Raw genomic sequence first — 23178 nt, forward strand, 5'->3', positions numbered from 1 at the left:
TTTGAGACAGAGTCTTGTTCTGTCACCCAGGCTGGAATCTTGGCTCACTGCAACCTCCGTCTCCTGGGTTCAAGCGATTCTCCTGCCTCAGCCCCACGAGTAGCTGGAACTACAGGCACATGTCACCACACCTGACTAATTTTTTATGTTTTTAGTGGAGACAGGGTTTCACCGTATTAGCTAGGATGGTCTTGATCTCCTGACTTTGTGATCCGCCTGCCTTGGCCTCCCAAAGTGCTGGCATTACAGGCGTGAGCCACCGTGCCCGGCCATGGGTGTTTTTTTCTTTATGAAGTTTATGTTATGCTTTTCTTGAGCAGTGGTAGGACATTGGAGTGATTTCACTCTATGGCTGATTTTCTCACCCCACCTCTTACTTCCAGTGGGTGAGGGGCAAGTATTGATTTGGCTGGGCTTGAGTTTCCTCATCTGTGGTTAACTTAGCCACTCATCTTAGCTCAACGATTCCATGGGGCAAAAGGCCATAGTTTTGAATTTTAGTCCAAACTGTGCTCATTACAGGCTGTGGGACCCAGAGCAAATCTGTGCCGCCGCTTATCCACCTGTAAAATAAAGATGAGGTTACGTCTAATGGCCCTTTCAGCATCAGTCTTGGAGTCCTCCTAGGGTTCCGTATCTGGGTGCCTGTTTTCCTCACTTGGAGGGCCTTGAGGACACACCTGGTGATACTTAGGAGGCCCATGTGCTGCAGCCTGCAGGGTCATTCACTAATTCCCCGTGTCTGTCATTTAGGGAATATCCCCGGCTCAGCTGTGCTGGTGTTCGACATCCACGTGATTGACTTCCACAACCCTTCAGACTCGATCAGCATCACCTCCCACTACAAACCCCCTGACTGCTCAGTGCTGAGTAAGAAGGGAGATTACCTCAAGTATCACTACAACGCCTCACTTCTGGATGGGACCCTGCTGGACTCCACGTAAGGGTAACCAGAATGGTGTGGAAGTGAGCCTGGAGGGTGACAGACAGCTGCTCCCACCACCCTCCTCTCTTGGGTGGACAGCTTTTATCTCCGTGCTGTCCCACTGCAGAGCTTGTGCCTGCATCACTGCTCAGGTGCATTATGTTAAGAGTTTCCTATTAATGGTTTTGCCCTGCTACAGGTCATTTTTCAACCTCTCAAATTGTCTTTCTGAAAAGCAGATCTCATCATATAACTGCTGTCTTCCCTCCCTCCCTTCCTCCCTCCCTCCCTCCCTCCTTCCTTCCTCCCTTCCTCCCTCCTTCCCTCCTTCCCTCCCTCCTTCCTTCCTTCCTTCTTTCCCTTTCTTCCTTCCTTCCCTTTCTTTCTCTCTCTTTTCTTTCTCTTTTATCTTTCTCTCCTTTTCTTTTTTTTGGTTGTGGGGGGATGGTGTCTCACTCTGTCGCCCAGGCTAGAGTACAGTGGCATGATCTTGACTCACTGCAACCTCTGCCTCCCGGGTTCAGGCAATTCTTGTGCCTCAGCCTGCTGAGTAGCTGGGACTACAGGTCCGTGCCACCACACCCTGCTAATTTTTTGTATTTTTAGCAGAGATAGGGTTTTACCATGTTGGCCAGGCTGATCTTGAACTCATGACCTCAGGTGATCCACCCACCTTGGCCTCCTAAAGTGCTGGGATTACAGGCGTGAGCTGCCATGCCCGGCCTCTTTCTTTCCTTTCCTTTTCTTTCTTGCAGGGTCTCACTCTGTTACCCATGACGGAATGAGGGAAGTGACCATACCTCACTGCAGCCTCGACCTCCTGGACTCAAGTGATTCTCTCACCTCAGCCTCACGAGTGGCTGACACCAGACATGTGCCACCACACCTGGCTATTTTTTTTTATTTTTTGAGACAAGTTCTTGCTCTGTTGCTCAGGCTGGAGTGCAGGGGCATGATCATAGCTCATCTGTCTCCCGGGCTCAAGTGATCCTTGTACCTCAGTCTCCCAAGTAGCTGGGATTACAGGCATATATCACCATACTTGGCAATTTTGTTTTTCTTTTTTTACCAGAGATGAGGTTTTGCCATGCTGCCTTGGCTCGTCTCAAACTCCTGAGTTCAAGCGATCCTTCTGCCTCAGCCCCCCAAAGTTGTAGGATTATAGGTGTGAGTTACTGCACCTAACCCTAATTTTTTAATTTTTGTAGAGATGGAGGTCTCACTATGTTGCCAAGGCTGGTCTTGAACTCCTGACCTCAAATGATCCTCCTGTCTTGGCCTCTCAAAGTGCTCGAGTTACAGGTGTGAGCCATCATGCCCAGCCTAACTGCTTTCTTTAAACATTGATGCACAGATAAAGGGCAAACTCCCAAGTCTGGCACATAAGGCTCTCTGTCAGCTCCGTTCTGCCTCACCAGTCTCTTCTAATGGGGCCCATCTTCCACCTTCCAGGGCTGCCATGTGCAGTAGTGCAGGTTGTGCACTGTTTTTCTTCCTTTTTCTGGCCAACTTCTGCCCTGGCTTAAATGTTCTCTCTTTTCTCCAAATCCTTCCTTAATTCCTAGAAGAATCAACTCTTCCTGCTTCTGTAGTCTGATAACACTTATGCATTACCTGTCTTTTAGTTTTGTTTCTATCTCTGTTACCTTATGGACACTCAATTTATTTATTTACATTTTTATGCCCTGCACCTTACCCAGAGCATAGCACAAAAGCAGCATTGTATAAATGTTCATTGATTGAAATAAATCTGGGAATATATTAAATAGGAACCAACAGCATAAACTAGTGTCAGGCGTGTAGAAGGGGCTTTGCTTCTTGTGAACCTGAATCTTCAGATATTTCTGTAAGTTAATCTTCTCTTCTTTGGGAGAGAAACATTTTCAGCATTAAATTTTTTTTTTTTTTTAGAGACAGGGTCTTCTTCTGTGAGCCAGGCTGGAGTGCAGTGGCAAAATCATGGCTCACCGTAACCTTAAACTCTTGGGCTCAAGAGATCTTCCTGCCTCAGTTATCCAAAGATCTGGGATTACAGGTGTGAGCCACCATGCCCGGCTAATTTTAGCAGTGTTTTTTATATCCATTTTTGTACTGAGCCTGACTTAGTTATCCTAAGTTTGTTTTTGGGGAGAAAAAAAGCTTTGCATAAGCAAGTGTGTGTTGCTGCCCTGATTCTGGATATGCGGGGCCCTCTCTCCCTTCCACCTGTCCCTCTGCCTTCTGGCTTTGGGTGACTCTGGCTGTGGAATTTGACCAGCCTGGCCAACATGGTGAAACCCCGTCTGTACTAAAAATACAAAAATTAGCTGGGCATTGTGGCGCACACCTGTAACCCCAGCTATTTAAGGCAGGGGAATCTCTTGAGCCTGGGAGGTGGAGGTTATAGTGAGCCGAGATTGCGCCACTGCGCTCCAGTCTGAGTGACAGAGTGAGACTCTGTCTCCAAAAAAAAAGAAAAAGAAAAGACCCTATGGATATACTCTTTGGAGCTCTCCCTCTGGGGCTACGGGATCCTGTATGCTCATACATTTAAACGTATTTCATCAACTCTAAAGGGCGTGACGGAAACATTATTTGATGTATCTCTGACCAAGTAAAAGCACTGACAGATGACTTACTGTCAGTCATAAAATGTATCTCCATTACAGAGAGGTTGAACTGTGAAAAAATTCGCACTTTAGAATCAAAGAAGTATGTGCATAGCTTCCAGGGCCCAGACTTACAGGGACCTGGCTTACAACAGGCCCTGCAAAGAAATCCCAACCACTGGTTATTGGAAGCTAGCGGGAGCCAGGGCAGCAGGGAAGGGACATGGCTTGTAGTGCTTTTGTGGATCAAGCAAACTCCTTAAGAGTGAAAATGGTCCATGAGGTTGGAAGGGTCTGTAAGGTCCACGGCTGCTCTTACTGCTCCTGCTGATGTTCACATTCCTGTCTGCTGATCCTAAGGCTGAGGAAAGGGGAAGTGGGCGTGGAGAATGAACAAAGGAACTCCTTCTCGGAGGTCCAGGATCTGCTTCTCACGTGGGGCAGGGTGAGTTGGTCTCCCTGCCTCGTGCGTGTGTTTGGAGGATTCATAACATCCTGGCAGAGCACTTGGGAGCCATATGAGCCACGGCTCCTTATTAGGAAGTGCTTTTTGTACCCTGAGAGCCTCTGGATTACATGTAAATCTGCAGCAGAAGAGTAGCATCTGGCGTCCTTGCTGGTGTTCTTCCTGGTGTAAGCTTCAGAATAGTGGGATAATGGAAAGCTTGGCCGGCACCTGCCTACCTGGTCCCAGCTAGAGCCCTGTGTGGGCTGAGTCCTGTTCATCAGGACTAAGGCAGCAGCTGCTGCCTAGAGAGGAGAAGCAGAGTGGGAGCTGAGCAGGCAGGAAGCTGCAGGCCGGCAGTGGATGGCGCCAGGAAGCACGCAGGGGAGCGAGGACTGGGTTTGAGAGAAACACTACCCAAAAGAGAAAGAAAATCAAAGGACCTGAGGAAAAAGAATGAGTGGTGTGTTCAAAGATGACATGTGACAACAAATTGTTTGCTTGGAGGATTTTGTTAACGCATGCATGTTTAAACTGGCCTCAGGGAGGAAGAAGAAACATGCATTCCTGGATGACTGAGTTCTGGAATATTCTGTCATAAGACTTTGCAACTGGAATAGCCCCTAAGAAAGGCAGGCAGTAGCAGTTGGCTCCCTCCCCCAAGGCGTCCCTCACCAGAGCTGGCTTTGTTTCGGGTTCCTCCCAGGTGGGAAAACACAAACCCTGTCTTGGTTTGCTGGGAACCAGCTGGAGGAGGGAAAGAAGCGGCTGCCCTTGGGGACGGGCAGGCCAGGAAGCCTGCGAAGAGGATGTGACCCAAAGGGTCACCAGTCCATGTTGTCACCAGCTGCTCATGGGCATCAAGGGGGCTCAGGGGAATTTTCTCCTTGGAGTAAAGAACATACTGGCCGGGTGTGATGGCTCACGCCTGTAATCCCAGTACTTTGGGAGGCTGAAGCTGGTGGTTCACTTGAGGTCAGGAGTTCAAGACCAACCTGGCCAACATGGCGAAACCACATCTCTACTAAAAATACAAAAATTAGCCGAGCATGGTGCATGGTGGTGCACACCTGTAATCTCAGCTACTTAGGAGGCTTAGGCAAGAGAATCGCTTGAACCCGGGAGGCGGAGGTTGCAGTGAGCCAAAATCACACCACTACACTCCAGCCTGGGCGACAGAGCGAGACTTTGTCTCAAAAAACACACACACACACACAAAACAAAAAAAAACATACTAGCTGTTTGCCTTTATGCAGTGGTGGGAATGCCACAGATTTTGAAGTAGATTTATTTTTAGTAGTGGCTGAAGTAATAGAGCAAACTTTTTTTAAACTGGCTTCCCAGGCCCGTGGCCATCAAAAATGATTAATCGCTTGGTGGGAGCCCTTTGTACTTCCTCTTCACTGTGCCAAGCATAAATTGTTACTTGCGATTTAAAACATCCCTGTGAGGTAGCTATATTTGTTGTCTCCGTTTTGTAGATAAAGTAACTGAGAGATTACATTTCTCAGGGTCAAATTCAGTGGCAGAATGAGGAATCCAACTCAGGTCTTGCTGAATCCAAAACCCAGGGTTTTCTGTTTTGTTTTTGTTTTTGAGACAGGGTCTCACTCTGTCACCCAGGCTGGAGTGCAGTAGCCCGATCTTGGCTCACGACAGCCTCCATCTCCCCAGCTCAAGCATAAAGGACCCCATTCCAGTATGCTCCTCCACTCTGGAACTTCCACGGTCTTCCCTGGGTTTTCATGGCCTTGACAGTTTTGAAGATGACAGCCAGCCATTCTTCAGCAAGTGCCCCAATTTGTGTTTGTCTGATGTTCCCTCAGGATTAGATAGGGATTTTTATTTCTTTGGTAGAAATATCCCGTGAGTGATGCGTTTTTCCCATGGGAACACTCTCAGTGCCAACGGGTTGGTGACCTAACATGAGGCTCTTCTGTTTCATTTTAGGTGGAATTTAGGCAAAACTTACAATATTGTTTTGGGATCTGGACAAGTTGTACTGGGAATGGACATGGGTCTCAGAGAGATGTGTGTTGGCGAGAAACGGACAGTCATCATTCCACCCCACCTGGGCTATGGGGAGGCTGGCGTGGGTGAGTAAGCAACAGTATTCAAGGGTGTTTGGGGCCTGCTTACCATCTGAATTTTGTGTTTTTTGGGGTGCCACAGTTAGAATCACAGTATGCTTCTTCCATGTAAAATCCAAAGAGTCTGTGGTTTCTATTTTTAAAAATTATTTAGCATTTTCGTTTAAAGGCCCCTGTGAATTCAGTGAGCCATGTCACTGCTCCATTACTCTCTTGAGAAAGAACAAGTATTAGTGAAATAAATCTTGGATCTTCAGACCTATTTGTGGGAGGTGTCCCTGGGAGCTGTCCGGGAGGCTTCTCTGGGGTCAGACTGGGCACATCCTTCTGGAACTGTTTCCTGGGACAGGTTGAATGTCGTAGGCTGTTGCTTTTCACTTCTGAGCCTGTAGGCTGTCCAACAGTTTCCTTTTTGGTAGAGATTAGTTGCGAGTTCTGGAAATACTGCCTTTACCTCATCCTCACAGTGGTTATGTTCTGCTCCATTATTTCAGCCACAATGTGTCTTCCACATAGGAATTCAGGAACTCCTATTTTTTTCAGAGACAGGGTCTTGCTCTGTTGCGCAGGCTGGAGTGCAGTGGCACCGTCATGGCTGACTGCAGCCTTGAACTCCTGGGCTCAAGCAATCTTCCCCCTCAGGCTCCCGAGTAGCTGGGACTATAGGCATGTGCCACCACTTCTGGCTGACTTTATTTTTTAGAGACGAGGTCTCGCTATCTTTCCCACGCTGGTCTTGAACTCCTGGGCTAAAGGATTCTCCTGCTTAGGCCTCCCAAAGCGGTGGTATTACTGGTGTTAGCCACCGTGCCTGGCCCCAGGAACCCCTTCTTTTCAACGTTTTTACACTGGTGATATCTAGACATGGAGGAGATAGAAAGAGCTAACTTGTAACAATGATAGGCACTGTGGATTGATCTTTTTTTCCCCATAAAAGACTTGTAAAGTACATTTGTTCTTCCTACCAATCCCAGAAGAAACCCTTTAAAAAATTGTTATATATTCTTTAAGACTTTTCTGTGATATATTATAAATAATTATAATATATAATTATAATTAATTATTATATATTATATTATTATAATTAATTATAATTATAATATAAGGATTATAATTATATAATTATGTGATTATATTATATAATTATAATTATATTATAATCATATAATTACATATATAATTATATAATTATTATAATCCTTATAATTATAATTATATATTATAATTTACAACATATATTATAAATATGATATAATAATATGATACATTATAAATAATTATAACATATAACATATAATCTAGATGTTATATATAATATGAATTAGTGCTTATAGTCAAATCTTGGATCATCATCTTTAGGCATATTGTTACAATTCTAAAAGTTCTGCTGTTAGATTTGCTTAAAAGTTTTACCATTGCAGTGCAGTTTCTACAAGCAGCTTTCAAACCTTATTCAACAAGACACACAATAAGAAATACATTGTGTTTCCCAATTTGTATCCTACATAAACATGTAATTTAGACATACACACATTTATGTATTTATTTTTAATCAATACATCACGAATTTGCATGTCCTCTTTGCACGGGTGTCATGCTAATCTTCTCTGCATGGTACCAATTTTAGTATGTGTTGCTGAAGTGGGTATTATGTTTAGTTTTATATATAAAATTGACAGCTGGGCACAGTGGCTCACACCTGTAATCCCAGCACTTTGGGAGGCTGAGGTAGGTGGATTACGAGGTCAGGAGATTGAGACCATCCTACCCCATCTCTACTAAAAATACAAAAAATTAGCCAGCTGTGGTGGCACACACCTGTGGTTTCAGCTTCTCAGAAGGCTGAGGCAAGAGAATCACTGGAACCTGGGAGGTGGAGGTTTCCATGGGCTGAGATCATGCCACTCCTCTCCAGCCGGAGTGACAGAGCAAGACTCTGTCTCAATAAATAAACTAAAATAAAATTGAAACTCAAGATTCATGACATAATACCTATCCTTTCTATAGGTACAATGTATTCTATTCCTTTTTTTTTTTTTTTTTTTTTTTGAGATAGAGTTTCACTCGGTCACCCAGGCTGGAGTGCAGTGGCGTGATCTCGGCTCACTACAATGTCCGCCTCCCTGGTTCAAGCAATTCTCATGCCTCAGCTTCCCAAGTAGCTGGGATTACAGGTGTGCACTGCCACACCTGGCTACTTTTTGTATTTTTAGTAGAGACAGGGTCTCACCATGTTGGCCAGGCTGGTCTTGAACTCCTGACCTCAAGTGATCTGCTCGACTTGGCCTCTCAAAGTGCTGGAATTATAGACGTGAGCCACTGTGCCTGGCCTTTATTCTATTCCTTAATTTTTTTAAAAAAGGAACAGAATACCCTGTATTCTGTCACGGCCCTCTAAACTGATTTCGTTAACAGGCCACTGCCTACAGTGGGAAAGTGACTAGCCTCTGCTCGGTTTTCTTCCTTTGGCCACAAGTCCTAACCTGAGTGAGGCTGCTGAGGTCGGGGTGGGTGCTGGTTGATGGACTCGACTGCTGCCTGCCAGCTGACACCGCCTCCCACTCCTGTCGCCTGGGCAGATGGAGAAGTGCCTGGCAGTGCTGTGTTGGTGTTTGACATTGAGCTGCTGGAGCTGGTGGCCGGCCTGCCCGAGGGGTACATGTTCATATGGAATGGTGAGGTATCACCCAACCTCTTTGAAGAAATTGACAAGGATGGCAATGGAGAAGTCCTCCTGGAAGAGGTAACTAACTGGCCTTTGTAGGAAGGTGGGACTGAAGAGCTCAGGGAGCCTGGTGAGGCCACCAGGCCAGTTCTGAAGGTGAGGCCTTCTCAGGGTGAGGCCAGTGGGCTGGAGGGCTTGTGAGATGACCAGCACACTCGTGTGCCAAGCGCTTTTACACACTCCCTCTCGATGCAAGTTACCATTCCTCTCTGAAGAAACCAAGTCCCTGGGAGGTGCAGGGCTTGATTCCAGGGCACATAGTCTGTATTTAGTTCTCGTTACTGGGTGCTCGCCATGTGCCTGTGTGTGCTGAGTGTCTTCAGTGTATTCTCTGTTTGGCCCTCACAACAGCTGTTTTTTAGAAGAAACTGCACAGAGAACGTACATGACTTGTCCAAGGTCACACAGCTACTCAGAGGTTTGAGCCAGGACTACATGCCTCTTTGTGAAGCTGGGCAATAGAACCGTCTGTTCTGTCTCACCCCTGGGGAATTCCAGCTCCCCGCCTCTTCCACATCTGCTATTGAAGCACTTCCTCCAGCCTTTTCCTCTCTCTCTCCACATCATCGGCACTTCTGGATCATTCTCATTTGCACACAGATGTGGTGCTATTATTTTTCCCTTCCCCAGATGTGGCTTTCTATTTCTTTCATTATTTTCCTTCCTTTACAGCAAAAACTTCAAAAGAATTGTGTGTCTTCCCTATCTCCAATTCCTCTCGTTCCATTCTCTCTTAAACCCACTCCTGTCTGGCATTTGTCCCTCTGTGCCTCTGAGCCTGACCTTGCCAGGGTGGCCATTGCCTTCTGTATCATGGAATCCAGTGGTCAGTTCTCACGCTCCTCTTCAACACGGCTGGTTCCCCTGCAGGACACATCTTTTTCTGGCTTCCCAGACACCGCACGTCTGTGGTGTTTCTTCTGCTTCCCTGGTACGTCCTCTCAGGCCTCTTCTCCCTGATCTCTTCATGTTTGAGTGCCCCAGGCTAAGTCCTGACCTTTGTTCTTTTCTCCATCTTGAAGTCACTGGCTCAGTGGTCTTGTGGGGTCCGTATCCTGATGGTGTCTGGATTTGTAGCTCCACTCCAGTTTCTTCTCTCCACTTTACTGTCATGTGTTCAGCTGTTTGCCTGATGTCCTCATTTACTGAACCCCTGCTATCCACCGGCACCCCCACACCCCTGGAGCCTGTTTTACCCAAAGCCTTTCCCATCACAGTCAGTGGCAACACTGGCCTCCAGTGGCTCAGGTGAGAGCACTCCATGATCTTTGACTCCTCTTTCTCTTGTAGGCCATAATAATCCTCAGGAAATCATTCCAGCTCTACCTTCAGAGCACGTGCAGAACCTGACACTTCTCACGACCTCCACCCTGCAGCATCACAGCAGTGCTGTTCATGAAGCTCCTCCTGCCCTCTCCCTTGCCTCTACGGTTGTCAGAGTGGCTATTCTCACACAGAAGCTGGGTCAGACCTGCCGAGGCCCTGTCTCCAGGGCCTCACAGTAGTCTAGGAAGACCCTGCACTTCCTGCTTGCTGTGACCTCCTCGCCCGCTATCTCCTTCTGCCCACTTTACCCGGCCACCCCTCACCCCATGCTGTCTCTGACCAGCCAGGCATGCATCCACCTTGAGCCCAGGCACTGGCTGCCCTCTCTGCTCAGGAGACATCTGCCCCAGATAACTTGTTCAGCCCTTTTCTTCCCTTCTTTTAAGCCTTTGCACAAATCTTCTCTTCTCCTTAAGGCTTTATCCTGACCGCTGAATATAACACTTCATACCTTCCTCCCTTCCTTACTGAGCTCTGCTTTTTGATTTTTTTCTGGAGCATTTTACATTGTAACTTAACGTGTAATTTACTTGTTTTTATGTTCATGTCTAATTGTCTGTCTTTCCACTAGAATGCAAGCACTACAGGGGCAGGATGTTTGTTTGTGTATTGATGTATTTCAAGAGTCTAGAACAGCGCTCAGCACGTAGTAGAATGTATGTTTTGATCATATGAATGAATGCATGCATCCAAAAATGTTCTTACATTCTTGAGTGGTCATGGGGGTCAACCTTTGGTGGGGAGCCAAGTTGGGGAACTGATAGCTCTGACAGCTGCTGCGTATTGGCTACCTGAATACTAAGGGCTCTTGGAGTCATTTAGTACAAGGGTTTTTCACCTGCATTTGGAAAAAAAACAAGACAAAACAAAACACACGTCATAGGTCATTTGGCTGCCAACATGATCTTGTCTGTGTTGGTATCCCAGACCCAGGTTTCAGCCCTGTCACCACCAGATTGCTCTGTTTCTGGCCCCAGGCCTGGCGTTCGCAGTGGCTGAACTCAAGGTCTGTCCTGTCCCCTTCTTTTCCAGTTCTCAGAGTACATTCATGCCCAGGTGGCATCTGGCAAAGGGAAACTCGCTCCTGGCTTTGATGCTGAGCTGATCGTGAAGAATATGTTCACCAACCAGGACCGGAATGGAGACGGGAAGGTCATAGCCGAGGAATTTAAACTCAAAGATCAGGAAGCCAAACACGATGAACTCTAAACCTGGCATGAATCAGATGGTGCCAGGGAGTACGTGACACCAAGCCACCTGTCGTGGCAGAATGTGCAGTGAGGGTGCGAGAGTCTCTCAGAAGGTGCATCATTAGCCAGTAGTAGGTTGGTCACATAGTACCTGGTGTACACATCGGGGTGGGTTGATATATGGGTGAGAAGTTTAGGCTGATTGCCAGTGATAGTAAACAAAAGCTGTTCAGGGGGTCTCGGCATGGGATGTGTCCAGTATTGAAAAGATTGCACTGCCAACCATGATTTGTGAGCCTTCTAGGAAATTTTGTTACTAAAGGGATATAGTGCCACACAGAAGTTATAACCATCTGGGAGGAACCATAAGAAAAAGTGTCCAGGGTACCTACATAAAGAGGGTTAACATTTTTTAACTTGCTGGTTAAAACCTTTTAGAAATATTCTTGAGATGGGCAGGAAAGGCAGAGGGCTTGTTTGCCCCAGCAGGGTTCCCAGAAGACAGCTGTGGTTCTTCCTAGCGGCCTGTGTAAGCTCTGATGATGCTCCCCGCCACACACACATGCATATCATGCTTTTCCAGCTCACCACACCCCGCCGCACTGTGGGGCCTCCCATTAATAGTGTGTAACTTGGAAGTTAAAAGAGCCTTCTGGACAGAAAACTGGGCCAGGAAAAGGCATCTCAGACCACAAATAGAGAATTTGATTTTGCGTTTGCCACATAAGGTCATCTGCTTAGCTTTATCTTATTCCCACCTTTCTATCCCATAGAACACTTTTTTTTTATCCATACTAATTAGATAAATAGGGCTGGGGGCTGGGCTCCGCTGGTCACTCAACAGAGTATTTTCCTTGTCCGAGATGGAAGTTTCGTTCCAATAGATGAGCTGCTGAGTATCCACAAGGTGACATTTTCCTGCTGCCCATTTGTGTCCTGGAGAGAGTGGTGCCCCAAAGGCAGAGGCCAGCTGCCAAAGACAGGAATGACAGTCCACCTGCCGGCCCGATTCCTGCATCATGCAATAACCACATGGCTACCTTCTGTCCTCTGTTTCCAAGTGGTGGTGGCACTTACTCTGAAGTTGTCAATGATTTCCCTTTGAAACTACTTTTTTACTAATTTAAACTATTTTGTACTGATTTAGCCCTGAGATAATTCGTGAAAATGCTGTGCACTCATTCAATGGAATAAATGTTGGAAAGCTGATCTTTTCTGATATAAAATGTTGAATTATATCTGGTTTTCTCATGTTTTATTGGAAGGCTGAAGACCTATGAGAATGCACTGTGCAGTCAGAATCCCCTTGATGAAAACAGCAGGACTTCGCTACAGTTATTGAGGGAGTGCGCTCTACTTACAGGGAGTGTCAATCAGGGTCTTGGCCCTCCTCCAGGGCTCCTGAAGAGAAGCTAAGGAAAGGACTGTTTAGAGTGGTGTGAGCAGGGCTGGGGGAACTGAGGATGTTGAGTGCCTGTGACAGCAGTGTTGGCCACTGCAGGAGGCTGCTGTCACTGAGGCCTGAGGGGTCAAGAGGAGGCAGCAGGAGCAGCACAGGAAGGGCTGCCTGGAGTCGTCACGGAGAGATGCAGCCACTACTAGCAGTGCGGCTGACACTGCAGCAGAATGAGGGACAAGTGCCCCATCCCCTCTGTGCCCCCATTCTCTGCTGCCTGTCACCGGTTGTTGGAAGCCAGAGGGTAAGAGGAGCTCAGAGACTGGAGTTCTCAGAGGTCAGCCTCTTGGATGCAGAGAAAGGTGGAGAATGAATCTGAGGTAGCGATGGGGTGGGTGGGAGCAAATGGAGAATAACTGGCACATGTATAGAGAAACAGTGTGTGTGTGTGTGTGTGTGTAGCACAATTATACATTTAAAAGCAATAATATTTTAATATATATTATAAATAATAATATGCATGAAATATATGTATAATATATACATACAATTGCTGTTAAAAAGCAAATACTCGCCATGTGCCGTGGCTCACCCTTGTAATCCCAGCACTTCGGGAGGCTATTTTTTTGTATTTTTAGTAGAGACGGAGTCCTGCGTGTTGCCCAGGCTGGTCTCAAACTCCTGAGCTCGAGCAATTTACCCACCCCAGCCTCGGGGGTGTTGCCCAGGCTGGTCTCAAACTCCTGAGCTCGAGCAATTTACCCACCCCAGCCTCACAAATGCTGGGATTACAGGTGTGAGCCACTGCACCTGGTAGAGAGAGAGAGAGAGAGAGAGAGAGAGAGAGAGAGAGAGAGAGAGAGAGAGAGTGTGTGTGTGTGTGTGTGTGTGTGTGAGTGACAGGTTCTTGCTTTGTTGACCAGCCTGGAGTGCAGTGATACAATCACAGCTCACTGCAGCCTCAACCTCCCCAGGCTTAGGTGATCCTCCCACCTCACCTCAGCCTCCCCAGTAGCTGGGACTACAGACATACACCACCACACCTGGCTAATTTTTTGTAGATATGGGGTCTCCCTATATTGCCCAGGCTGGTCTCAAACTCCTAGGCTCAAGAGATCTACCCACCTTGCCCTCCCAAAGTGCTGGGATTACAGGCATGGGCCACCGCACCTGGCCTGCTTCATTGTTTATGATAATGAAAGGAGAGTGGTGGTGGGGGATAAGGATGGGCATTCCCAGGAAAAAAAAAGGTTTTCTAAAACCTTGCCTTCCGCCACACCTGACTGGACTAGAGACTGCTGCTCACACTGGATGGCCAGAGCCAATTGGATCATGCTTTGTGTGTATCATAGCTCAGGTCCTAAAAGCAAACCAATTAGGTGTCCACAGGATCTGGAGTTAAGGGTAAGAGTCAGGGTCAAAGTTATCACAATGGCAGGTCTAAAGCCTGAAAACCAATGATGAGGCAGCAGCAGAGATGTGGAGTGGGTAGTTGGACTGTACAGAGAGATGCTGGCTCCTAACGTCACAAAGCTGCTCAGTTTCAGTCACCATGAGGTGACTGCTTTCTGCCTGAGGTTCTTTCTGAAACTTGCAGATCTGTACCTTTACTGATGTTTTCAGTGGGAGAAAAGAATTTTCACAGGTCTCAGTATTTTCTGAAGGGTAGATTAAATTTTCCCTGCAAATATCTTATCCTTAGGCTTATAAAAATTTTGAAAATCTCAATCCAAATAGCCACTATGACAAGGACTTTAGGATTCATATATCACAAAAGACAGGCAGACAGACAGAAGAAAACAAAAAAACATGGTAGGTGCACAATATTTGTTGACTCAATTAATATAGTTTTGACCACAGAATTAAAAAGACTTTTCATTTCATATTTATTATCAGTGCTTTAGTGTAGAATGTTTTGTAACGATTAGCAATGTTGTAAACACCACCAGTTTTTTCCAACAGTAAGTAAGTGCCAGTCTTTTCTGGTAAATATTGATTTTCCCCAGACAAAATAACAAAACCTAACACAATTTCAAGAGATGTGATACCATCAGCATAATAACCCAAATTATAAAAATGGCAATACTTAAAATCATGCATATTATTTCACCATTTCATAAAACTTATTTTAAAATTTCTACAAATGTTCCCAGTTTAAAAGACTCCTCAAAAACTGCATGATAACATTAAACTACAAAATTCACTTTGGAAAAGTAGGGAGCTATTTTTCTAATTTTGGTTTTAAGTTTTTTTTTTTTTGAGACGGAGTCTCGCTCTGTCTCCAGGCTGGAGTGCAGTGGTGCAATCTCGGCTCACTGCAACCTCCGCCTCCTGGGTTCAAGCAATTCTCCTGCCTCAAGCCTCCTGAGTAGCTGGGACTACAGGTGCACGCCACCACGCCCAGCTAATTTTTGTATTTTTAGTAGAGATGGGGTTTCACCATGTTGGCCAGGATGGTCTCAATCTCTTGACCTCGTGATCTGCCTGCCTCAGCCTCCCAAATCCTCGGCTGGGATTACAGGTGTGAACCACCACGCCTGGCCAGATTTTTTTTTAATGTGTTAAAAGATATGGTAAGGAGTGTGTTGAGAGAGGTGGAGAAAAAAGAGCTTCCAGTTGATGCATTCATCATGTCTGAAAATACTTCAGTTATACAAAGGGAACACTTCAAGAGTAAGGATATATTATAAATAAGTCTTTCAGCAAGATGAACAGATGAGCAGTTCAATTGCACCCACAGGAGAGAGGTCTTCTTGGAGAATGCTTGTTTATAGAATCTTCTGTAAAATGGAGTTGGCTACTTCCAATGATTCATCTTGTACTAAAACAATATCGTAAGAGTCCATGTACTTTTCTAAAAGCTCATCCACCTAATCAAGAGAACAAAAGAAAATTAACATGCTGGGTGAAGAAGCAAATAATCTCAAAATGCATCTCACTGTCAGATCTCTTGGTCAAGACACAATAAATTCACTTTCAAAAAATCTTTGAAATGAAGAAATATTTTCAAACTCTCAAAGACACACTGACAGACATTTTTCCACATGGTAGCTTTTCTCCCCAAAATACTCTCTCTCCAGTCCAGTGGTTTTCAACTGGGGTGATTTTGTCCAGAGAACATCTGGCAATGTCTAAGGGACATTTTTAGTCTCAGGCAGGGGACTGCTATCCAGCATCTAGTGGGTAAAAGACACAGAGGCCTCCTATAGAATACACATTCTCCCTTTTCCCGGTACCTATAGCATGCATATCAACTCCTTTAAACATCAACTCCTTTAAACATACATTAACTCCTTTAAACATCACCAGTGTAGAAGGGTAAACAACAATCAAAGTGCATGATCAAAACTATGCTTTGGCTGGGCATAGTAGCTCACGCCTGTTATCCCAGCACTTTGAGAGGCCTAGAGGATCACTTGAGCCCAGGAGTTTGAGAACAGCTTGGGCAACACAGGAAGACCTCATCTCTACAAAAATTTAAAAATTAGCCAGATATAGTGGTATGTGCCAGTAGTTCCAGCTACTTGAGGGGCTGAGGTGGGAGGATTATTTGAGCAGGAAGGTGGAGGCTGCAGTGAGATGTGATTGCATTACTATATTCTAGCCTTGGTAACAGAGGCTTACCTTAAAAAAAAAAAGTCTCTAAAATAACTACTTTCTCAGGTGACCACGGCAACAATTGCCTATCATGTTTCATCCTAATTTTTTCTTACCAGAAAATTAAATTACAGATTTGTATACTTACTCTATCATTTAGATATCCAATTTTCAGAATGTGCTCAACATTGGCCACTCCATCTGCCATTCTTAAGTCTCCTTGAGAGTCTCCCAGAAGAATTATGTTACTATTGTCTTTTAGTTGATTGAAATATTCTGTATTCTTCAAGGCACCATCATGTTTGTTAAATACATGAATTAGTTCTCCTTTAAATCCTTTGAGCACCCCCTATGAAAAATATAAATCTTTTGAAACACTAGGTTTTAAAAATCCTATCTGTTGGATTTTCATATTTTGGAGCTCTTAATTGATGTCACTATTATTTCAGTATATTTGTAAATTTATCTTTAATACTAGAGATCTCAAAGCACTTACTTAAGTCCATCGCATTTACCATAGCTAAGAAGGGCTCGGAGAAGTAAATAATTTTTTAGAGACCATTTTAAATGGTAAAACAGCCTGGTGCAGTGGCTCACGCCTGTAACCCCAGCACTTTGGGAGGCCAAGGAGGGCAGATTACTTGACGTCAGGAATTTGAGACCAGACTGGCCAATATGGTGAAACTCCATCTCACTAAAATATAAAAATTAGCCAGGTGTGGTGACACAGGCCTGTGTAGTCCCAGATACTTGGGAGGCTGAGGCAGGAGAATTGCCTGAACCTGGGAGGTGGAAGTTGCAGTAAGCCAAGATTGCGCCACTGCACTCCAGCCTTGGTGACAGAGTGAGACTCTGTTTCAAAAAAAAGGCCGGGTGCAGTGGCGCATTCCTATAATCCCAGCATTTTGGGAGGCCAAGGTAGGTGGCTCATGAGGTCAAGAGATCGAGACCATCCTGGCCAACATGGTGAAACCCCATCTCTACTAAAAACACAAAAATTAGCTGGGCATAGTGACAGGCGCCTATAATCCCAGCTACTTGGGAGGCTGCGGTACCACTTTACTCCAGCCTGGCGACAGAGTGAGACTCCGTCTCAAATAAACAAAAAGTTTTACTACTTTTATTATTAGTCCATATCTTGCGGAATGAAAGTTTAAGAAGGGCACATTGTTTTTTTTTAAAAAGACCGGGTTTCACCATGTTGGTCAGGCTGGTCTTGAACTCCTGACCTCAGGTGATCCACCCGCTTTGGCCTCAAGTGCTGGGATTACAGGCGTGAGCCACTGCTCCCGGCCAATGTTTTTAAGATATGGATATATTAACACTGAGAAGGATGGAGTCCCATAGTAGGCCTATCCACTTGGCCTAACTTAATGGATATATATTAAATAAAAACAAATAAATTTACATGATTAAAATATTTTCAGATTCTAAAATTATGAAGAATGATTTCATATTCTTACAGTTTCATCAAAATCCATAAAATTGGAGACAACTTTGACATTTGGATGATAAACACCAGCTTGACGGATAACCTCCTCTAGTACATCACCGATTCCAGCCGAAAATATGAACACGGGGATACTGTGTTGTTGGAGCTTATCAAAGAAATTCTCATATCCTTCCCTGAAAGATGGAGATAACAAACTGATTATTAAAGAGCAAGATATAGTTCCTTTTCACTTAGTAGCTAAAAAAGTGAAATATTCCTAGTAATTCTATGGCTCACTTATATCCTCATTTCAAAATACTGCCCAAGATGGCCGTTACCGATATCAACAATACTATAAGTTTTTCAAACAACAGTTAACTCTTTACCTTCCTTTTAATCAATTCTAATACTGCAAACTAGATGTCTTTAAGCTTTCATTGAATATGAATACAAACCTACAGTTCACAATTTATACCGTTTAAAAAGAAATAGGCAGGCATAGCAGTGCATGTCCTATAGTCCCAGCTACTTGGGAGGTTAAGGCTTGAAGAGTGCTTGAGTCCATGAGTTCTAGTCTAGTCCTGGCAACACAGTGATACCCTGTCTCTAAAATGAAATTTAAAAAGAGAAAACAATAGTTAAGCCATACCTTAAAAAAACCCACTTAGGTTGGGGTGGAAGGCTGACTGCTGCCATTGTCACAAAAGCAGAGTGGCAGGAACTTAGCTGTATTCTCAACATGTGGCTTGTCTCTTTACTAAGATCTTAAGCTCTCTTCCCTTTTTTACCCTTCCTGGGCATAGGTTAAATAAAGCTGTTGTTGCCTACTAAGGAATGAAACACTCAGTAGCCGTCCTCACACTTTTTGATAATTTATTGCTTTCCTTTTTAGAAATAATCACCTTAAAATACAATATCATTATAAAAAAGTAACATCACCACATTTGCCTAATAAATTGAAAATTTTAGGAGGTAATACAAAGTATTGAAAAGCCTCTTGTATCTTATAACTCATGCATACATATATAATTATATGCTAAAACATAATAATCTTTCCTAGAAATAGTTTTCAAACAAGTTAGAGAATTTTAAAAGTAGACTCATGTAAATTTAGACATAGTATACTGCCAGGTGTGATGCTCACACATGTAATCCCAGCACTTTGGGATTGCTTGAGCCCAGGAGTTCAAGACCAGCTTGGGCAACATGGTAAAATCCCATCTTTGCAAAAAAAATACAAAAATTAGCCAGGCATGGTGGAGCATGCCTGTAGTCTCAGCTACTTGAGAGGCTGAGGCAAAGGGATCGCTTTAGCCCAGGAGGCAGAGGTTGGAGTGAGGTAAGACTGATTATGTCACTACACTCTAGCTTGGGCAACAGAGCGAGATCCTGTCTTCAAAAAAAGAAAAAAAAGTATACTTGTATACTTAAATCCCTTTCAACTTGATTTATACATTCCTTTCATATTATATGTCTTTCTTAAGTATTTTGCTAAAATTTTTTTAAATAGTCTTGGTTCAAAAATTTGTAAGTCTTGACATTTTTAATCTGGAGAAAGAAAATACAAATTAGAATATAAATCTCACAAGGCTCTTATTACCTACACCAAGATCTAGTATGTCATTCTAAATTCCTTGTCTAACCACTATGTATTTTGGGATAGGTGGCATGTTTTGGATATGTTTATATATGAAATATTCAATATCTTATTTTTAAAAAAGTACAACTGACTATATATATATATATAATAATTCAAGGCTGTGAACAGTAACAGCAAAAACACCCAAGAAACTTACTTGAGCATAACGTCAGATTCTGCCACAATTTCTTTAAGTTTAGCTTTTGGTAGAGCTTGTTCAACAAGCAAACCATGTGATTTAGTATACCTGGAGTTTATGACCAAAGAAAAAAAGAGTATCTTTATTACAAAGTGTTCTTCCATGTGAGAAAATCTGTTCATCATATTTGGATTTAAATTTTAGAGATTTAAGTTCATCATTAATGGATATATACCGCATGTCTCAAAAGGTGATATGTACGTTCTTACTGAATTTCCCAGTCCTCCCAAACCCAGACTTAGCTTAAATATGTTAGTAAGGTCATAAGAGGAAACTAGCTATAAACCTTTCCTAATTCTACAGATAAAAACTCAATGGAGGCATAATCCTTTCTCTGACTGCAATAAGAAGAATTCGAGCAAACCCATTTTGTAAATTTGTTTGTATTTTGAATTTTCATGAATTGTCTACATACTGAAGATGCTATTTAGTGAGCAAGAGAGAAAATCTTTGTTATGGCAAGTGTTACATATAGATTAGCCTGCTTTATAATTATGTAAAAAAACACCTATAATCATAGCATCTCAGCATAAAGGGCCTTTAGAATAACTCTCACCCATTACAATTATGCAAATAACCACTAAAAAAGAAAGGAATCAAAGGGGAAAAAAAAAGCTTAATTCTTCATCTGATACCTAAAAATACCCCTATAATATTCCTAAATCACCCTCTTCTCTGCCTGGGTCAGCTTCTATCATGTCAGTAAGCTCATTCTCCCAGGGAAGCTTATTCCATTGCCAGAAAACTCTAATGACCGGCTTTTCTTTCTCATGCTGAAATCAATCTTCTTATATCTTCCAAGTCTAGTTCCAGTTCTGCTGCTACAGGTGTGTAGAGTTAAGTCTAATATCTTCTCAACATTTAATACCATAAATACAGATGAAGTACGTATACTGTTAGGTAACAGGACAATAAAGACATATCATTCCTTGTCTTCTAAGATTTTAAAAGAAGTTGTTGCTTCTCACATCAAAGCATTTTCTATTTCTTGAAATGTTCCTCAAGTGGGAAGGCTCAAATTCCTCTAATCATTCTGGTGGACTCCTCTGACTCCTTTAAGTTTGTCATGATCTTTTTTTTGGTCGCTGTTGTCATGGTTTCTCTTAACAGCATTCTTCCAGAACCCAACACAATGCTTTCACAGTGGTCTGCTTGGAACACTGCATTTTGATTAATGCAACCAAAGGTCAATTTTTGGGTGACCATATCACCTGCTGGCTCTGAGTTCAGAGTCAGTTTAAATCCTCATACCTTTTCGTTATACATTAAGCTACATCTTGTCCATATACCTAAAAAAAATTCTTATTTTTAATTTGAGACTTAAATGCGGAACTTTTAATTTATTCCTACTGGACTTCACCTTAACTAAACAAAACTAAAAGATTCCTAAACTGTTAGAGAGATTAGATAATTAGAGCTCATTTTGTTATTCAATGCTCTAACTTACATAATTTATTAATGTTTATTTACAATACAGGGCAAAAATAAGCTACCAGTTGCAACTATAGTGTTGTTTCATTATTTTTTAAAAATCCTCCTACTGCCTAATATACACTTACCATTCCACCATATAAGGGTACTTCTCTTCTACAGTAAGAACAGGATCAACTTCAATAGCATAATATTTTTCCTTTAGTTGCAATAACTAGGAAGAAATGAATAACTTAATCATGAATATTACAGAATATTATATTATAACTTAATCATGAATATTATAGTCATTAAATCTGCTTGGTTTTATTTAAAGCAAAACAATGTAAACAAATATTTTCCACAAACTATAAGTTGAGCTACTGCATCAATTGAAAAAATATTTGTTGATCTTAGTTGACACGTAATCAAATATACCTGCAAAAAGCTACCTTTCTTTTGTAAAGTACTTTCAGGTGAGTAAAAACCAATTGACGATAATATGATCAGTACAAAAAACACTTTAGTTTTCATATAAAGGTATTAAATTTGATTTGCATTTCAGATTGCATTTTGTTAAGATATACACAGACATGTACTCAAGCAAAATACTGAAGCAACTTCCTTATTAACTTAAAGGAGTAAAACCTACAGAAAACCAAAATACTTTTAATTCTCCGGTTAACGTAACAACACCAGAGTCCTTTGGCAATCATTTAAGAGTTTTAAATCTAAGTTTTGTTGTTAAAAGTTACTGTTAATTTTTATCTTTAAAATACATTTTGAATGTGTAATTCATACAGCAAACCTACTATTTACTGGGTGCTTACTATGTGCCAGGCATAGCTGTAAGCACTTGACATCCATTCTTATTTGTGTAGATGCACCTGAAGAAATTCTCGGGCAAAAGGGTCATGAAGTCTCTGAGTGATTATGGATTATTGTTAGTATTTACCTTTTTTCTACATTCATCTGTAACCAGCTTACAGTTGTCAATGATATCTGAAGAAAGATAGAAAGCAATATAAGTATTAGAAGAGATACTCTGATTGATGTTACTACTATGAATAATTTGCTATAAAGTAATGGCAAAAAACTCAATTACTTTTATACCAACCCAACACTTTAAGTAATGCCTTATCAACTAACATTGTTATTATAACTTTTGGTCTTAGTGGTGTAATTCACATGACACTGTTAGAGAAGCTAATGGTTTAAAACCTGAGATTTAGTGACTGCTTACATCACTGAGCTAGACAATTCAATATCTTTAAACACTATGAACTGTGTATTGATCACTTCCACTTTCTCCTTTGTAATTAAATAAAAGAAATATATATGGGAAATATATTTTTTTCTTAATAAAAAGATAAATACTTGATGTAAACATCTGGAAAATGCAGACCACTGTAAAGAAGAAAACAAAAACATAATGGTAAGAAGTTTTACCATTCAATAATAAGTCACTGACAATATTTTACTATATTTCCTTTCAGTCTTAAGATTGCGTGTATATCATTTAGATAACAGATCACACCAAATCTGTAATTTTGAATTCTTTCTTTTTCATTTCACATTGTAGTCTGCATTTTTCCATGTAATTAAAATTTCTGGAATGTTAGCAGAAAAGAATTTATATCATTTCTGCAGCATTAAACTTTTTAGGTTGCTTCCAAGCATCTGCTATTAGTAATAATCTTATGTTGAGCTTAGTCACCATTATTTTTGTGAACAAAGCTTTTTTAAAAACTGCATTTGGGGTTGTTAACTTAGAAATTCTCCAAAGAGGAATTAATAGGGCAAAGGATATGAAGATTTTTAGTGGTGGGTTTTTTAAGACAGGGTCTTGCTTTGTCATCCAGGCTGAAGTGCAGTGGTGTGATCATGGCTCACTATAGACTTGACCTCCTAGGCTCAAGGATCCTCTCAGCCTCCCAGGTAAGTAGCTGGGACCACAGGCATGCCACAATGCCCAGCTAATTTTTTATTTTTTTGGTAAGAAAAGGTCTTATTATGTTGCTCAGGCTGGTCTCAAACTCCTAGGCTCAAGTGATTTTCCCACCTCTGCCTCCCAAAGTGCTGGGATTACAGGCATGAGCCACTATGCCTGGCAATTTTTAGCAGTTTTTAAAAATTATCAAGATAATTTTTCTTTTCTTTCTTTCCTTTTTTTTTTTTTTTTTTTTTTTTTTTTTTTTTTTTTTTTTTTTTTTTTT

At 42.5% G+C, this 23178-nt stretch overlaps 2 protein-coding genes and 1 non-coding gene across 8 annotated transcripts in view; 1 reads left to right on the forward strand and 2 right to left on the reverse strand.

Annotated features, from left to right (window-relative positions):
• Window positions 1-12527, forward strand: part of FKBP9 (FKBP prolyl isomerase 9) — a 47420-nt gene extending 34893 nt beyond the window's left edge. The window contains exons 7-10 of the mRNA XM_017527139.1: window positions 754-940; window positions 5909-6054; window positions 8628-8791; window positions 11132-12527. Coding sequence (XP_017382628.1) covers window positions 754-940; window positions 5909-6054; window positions 8628-8791; window positions 11132-11308 — 674 coding nt within the window. The 3' untranslated portion in view covers window positions 11309-12527. The remainder of the gene's footprint in view (window positions 1-753; window positions 941-5908; window positions 6055-8627; window positions 8792-11131) is intronic.
• On the reverse strand, window positions 7593-7697 carry LOC119470969. The gene has a single exon (XR_005199956.1). It is a non-coding gene; the product is annotated as a U6 spliceosomal RNA (small nuclear RNA).
• A 2694-nt stretch (window positions 12528-15221) lies between the features above and the next one.
• Window positions 15222-23178, reverse strand: part of NT5C3A (5'-nucleotidase, cytosolic IIIA) — a 43076-nt gene continuing 35119 nt past the window's right edge. For all 6 annotated transcript variants that reach the window (XM_017527140.2, XM_017527144.2, XM_037737960.1 and 3 more), the window contains 6 exons: window positions 21918-21964; window positions 21112-21197; window positions 19511-19600; window positions 17746-17908; window positions 16431-16631; window positions 15222-15555 (listed from right to left, as the gene is read on the reverse strand). In XM_017527140.2, coding sequence (XP_017382629.1) covers window positions 15454-15555; window positions 16431-16631; window positions 17746-17908; window positions 19511-19600; window positions 21112-21197; window positions 21918-21964 — 689 coding nt within the window. In that variant the 3' untranslated portion in view covers window positions 15222-15453. The remainder of the gene's footprint in view (window positions 15556-16430; window positions 16632-17745; window positions 17909-19510; window positions 19601-21111; window positions 21198-21917; window positions 21965-23178) is intronic.

Source organism: Cebus imitator, unplaced genomic scaffold (genome assembly GCF_001604975.1).
Source record: "Cebus imitator isolate Cc_AM_T3 unplaced genomic scaffold, Cebus_imitator-1.0 Scaffold45, whole genome shotgun sequence".
NCBI lineage: Eukaryota > Metazoa > Chordata > Mammalia > Primates > Cebidae > Cebus > Cebus imitator.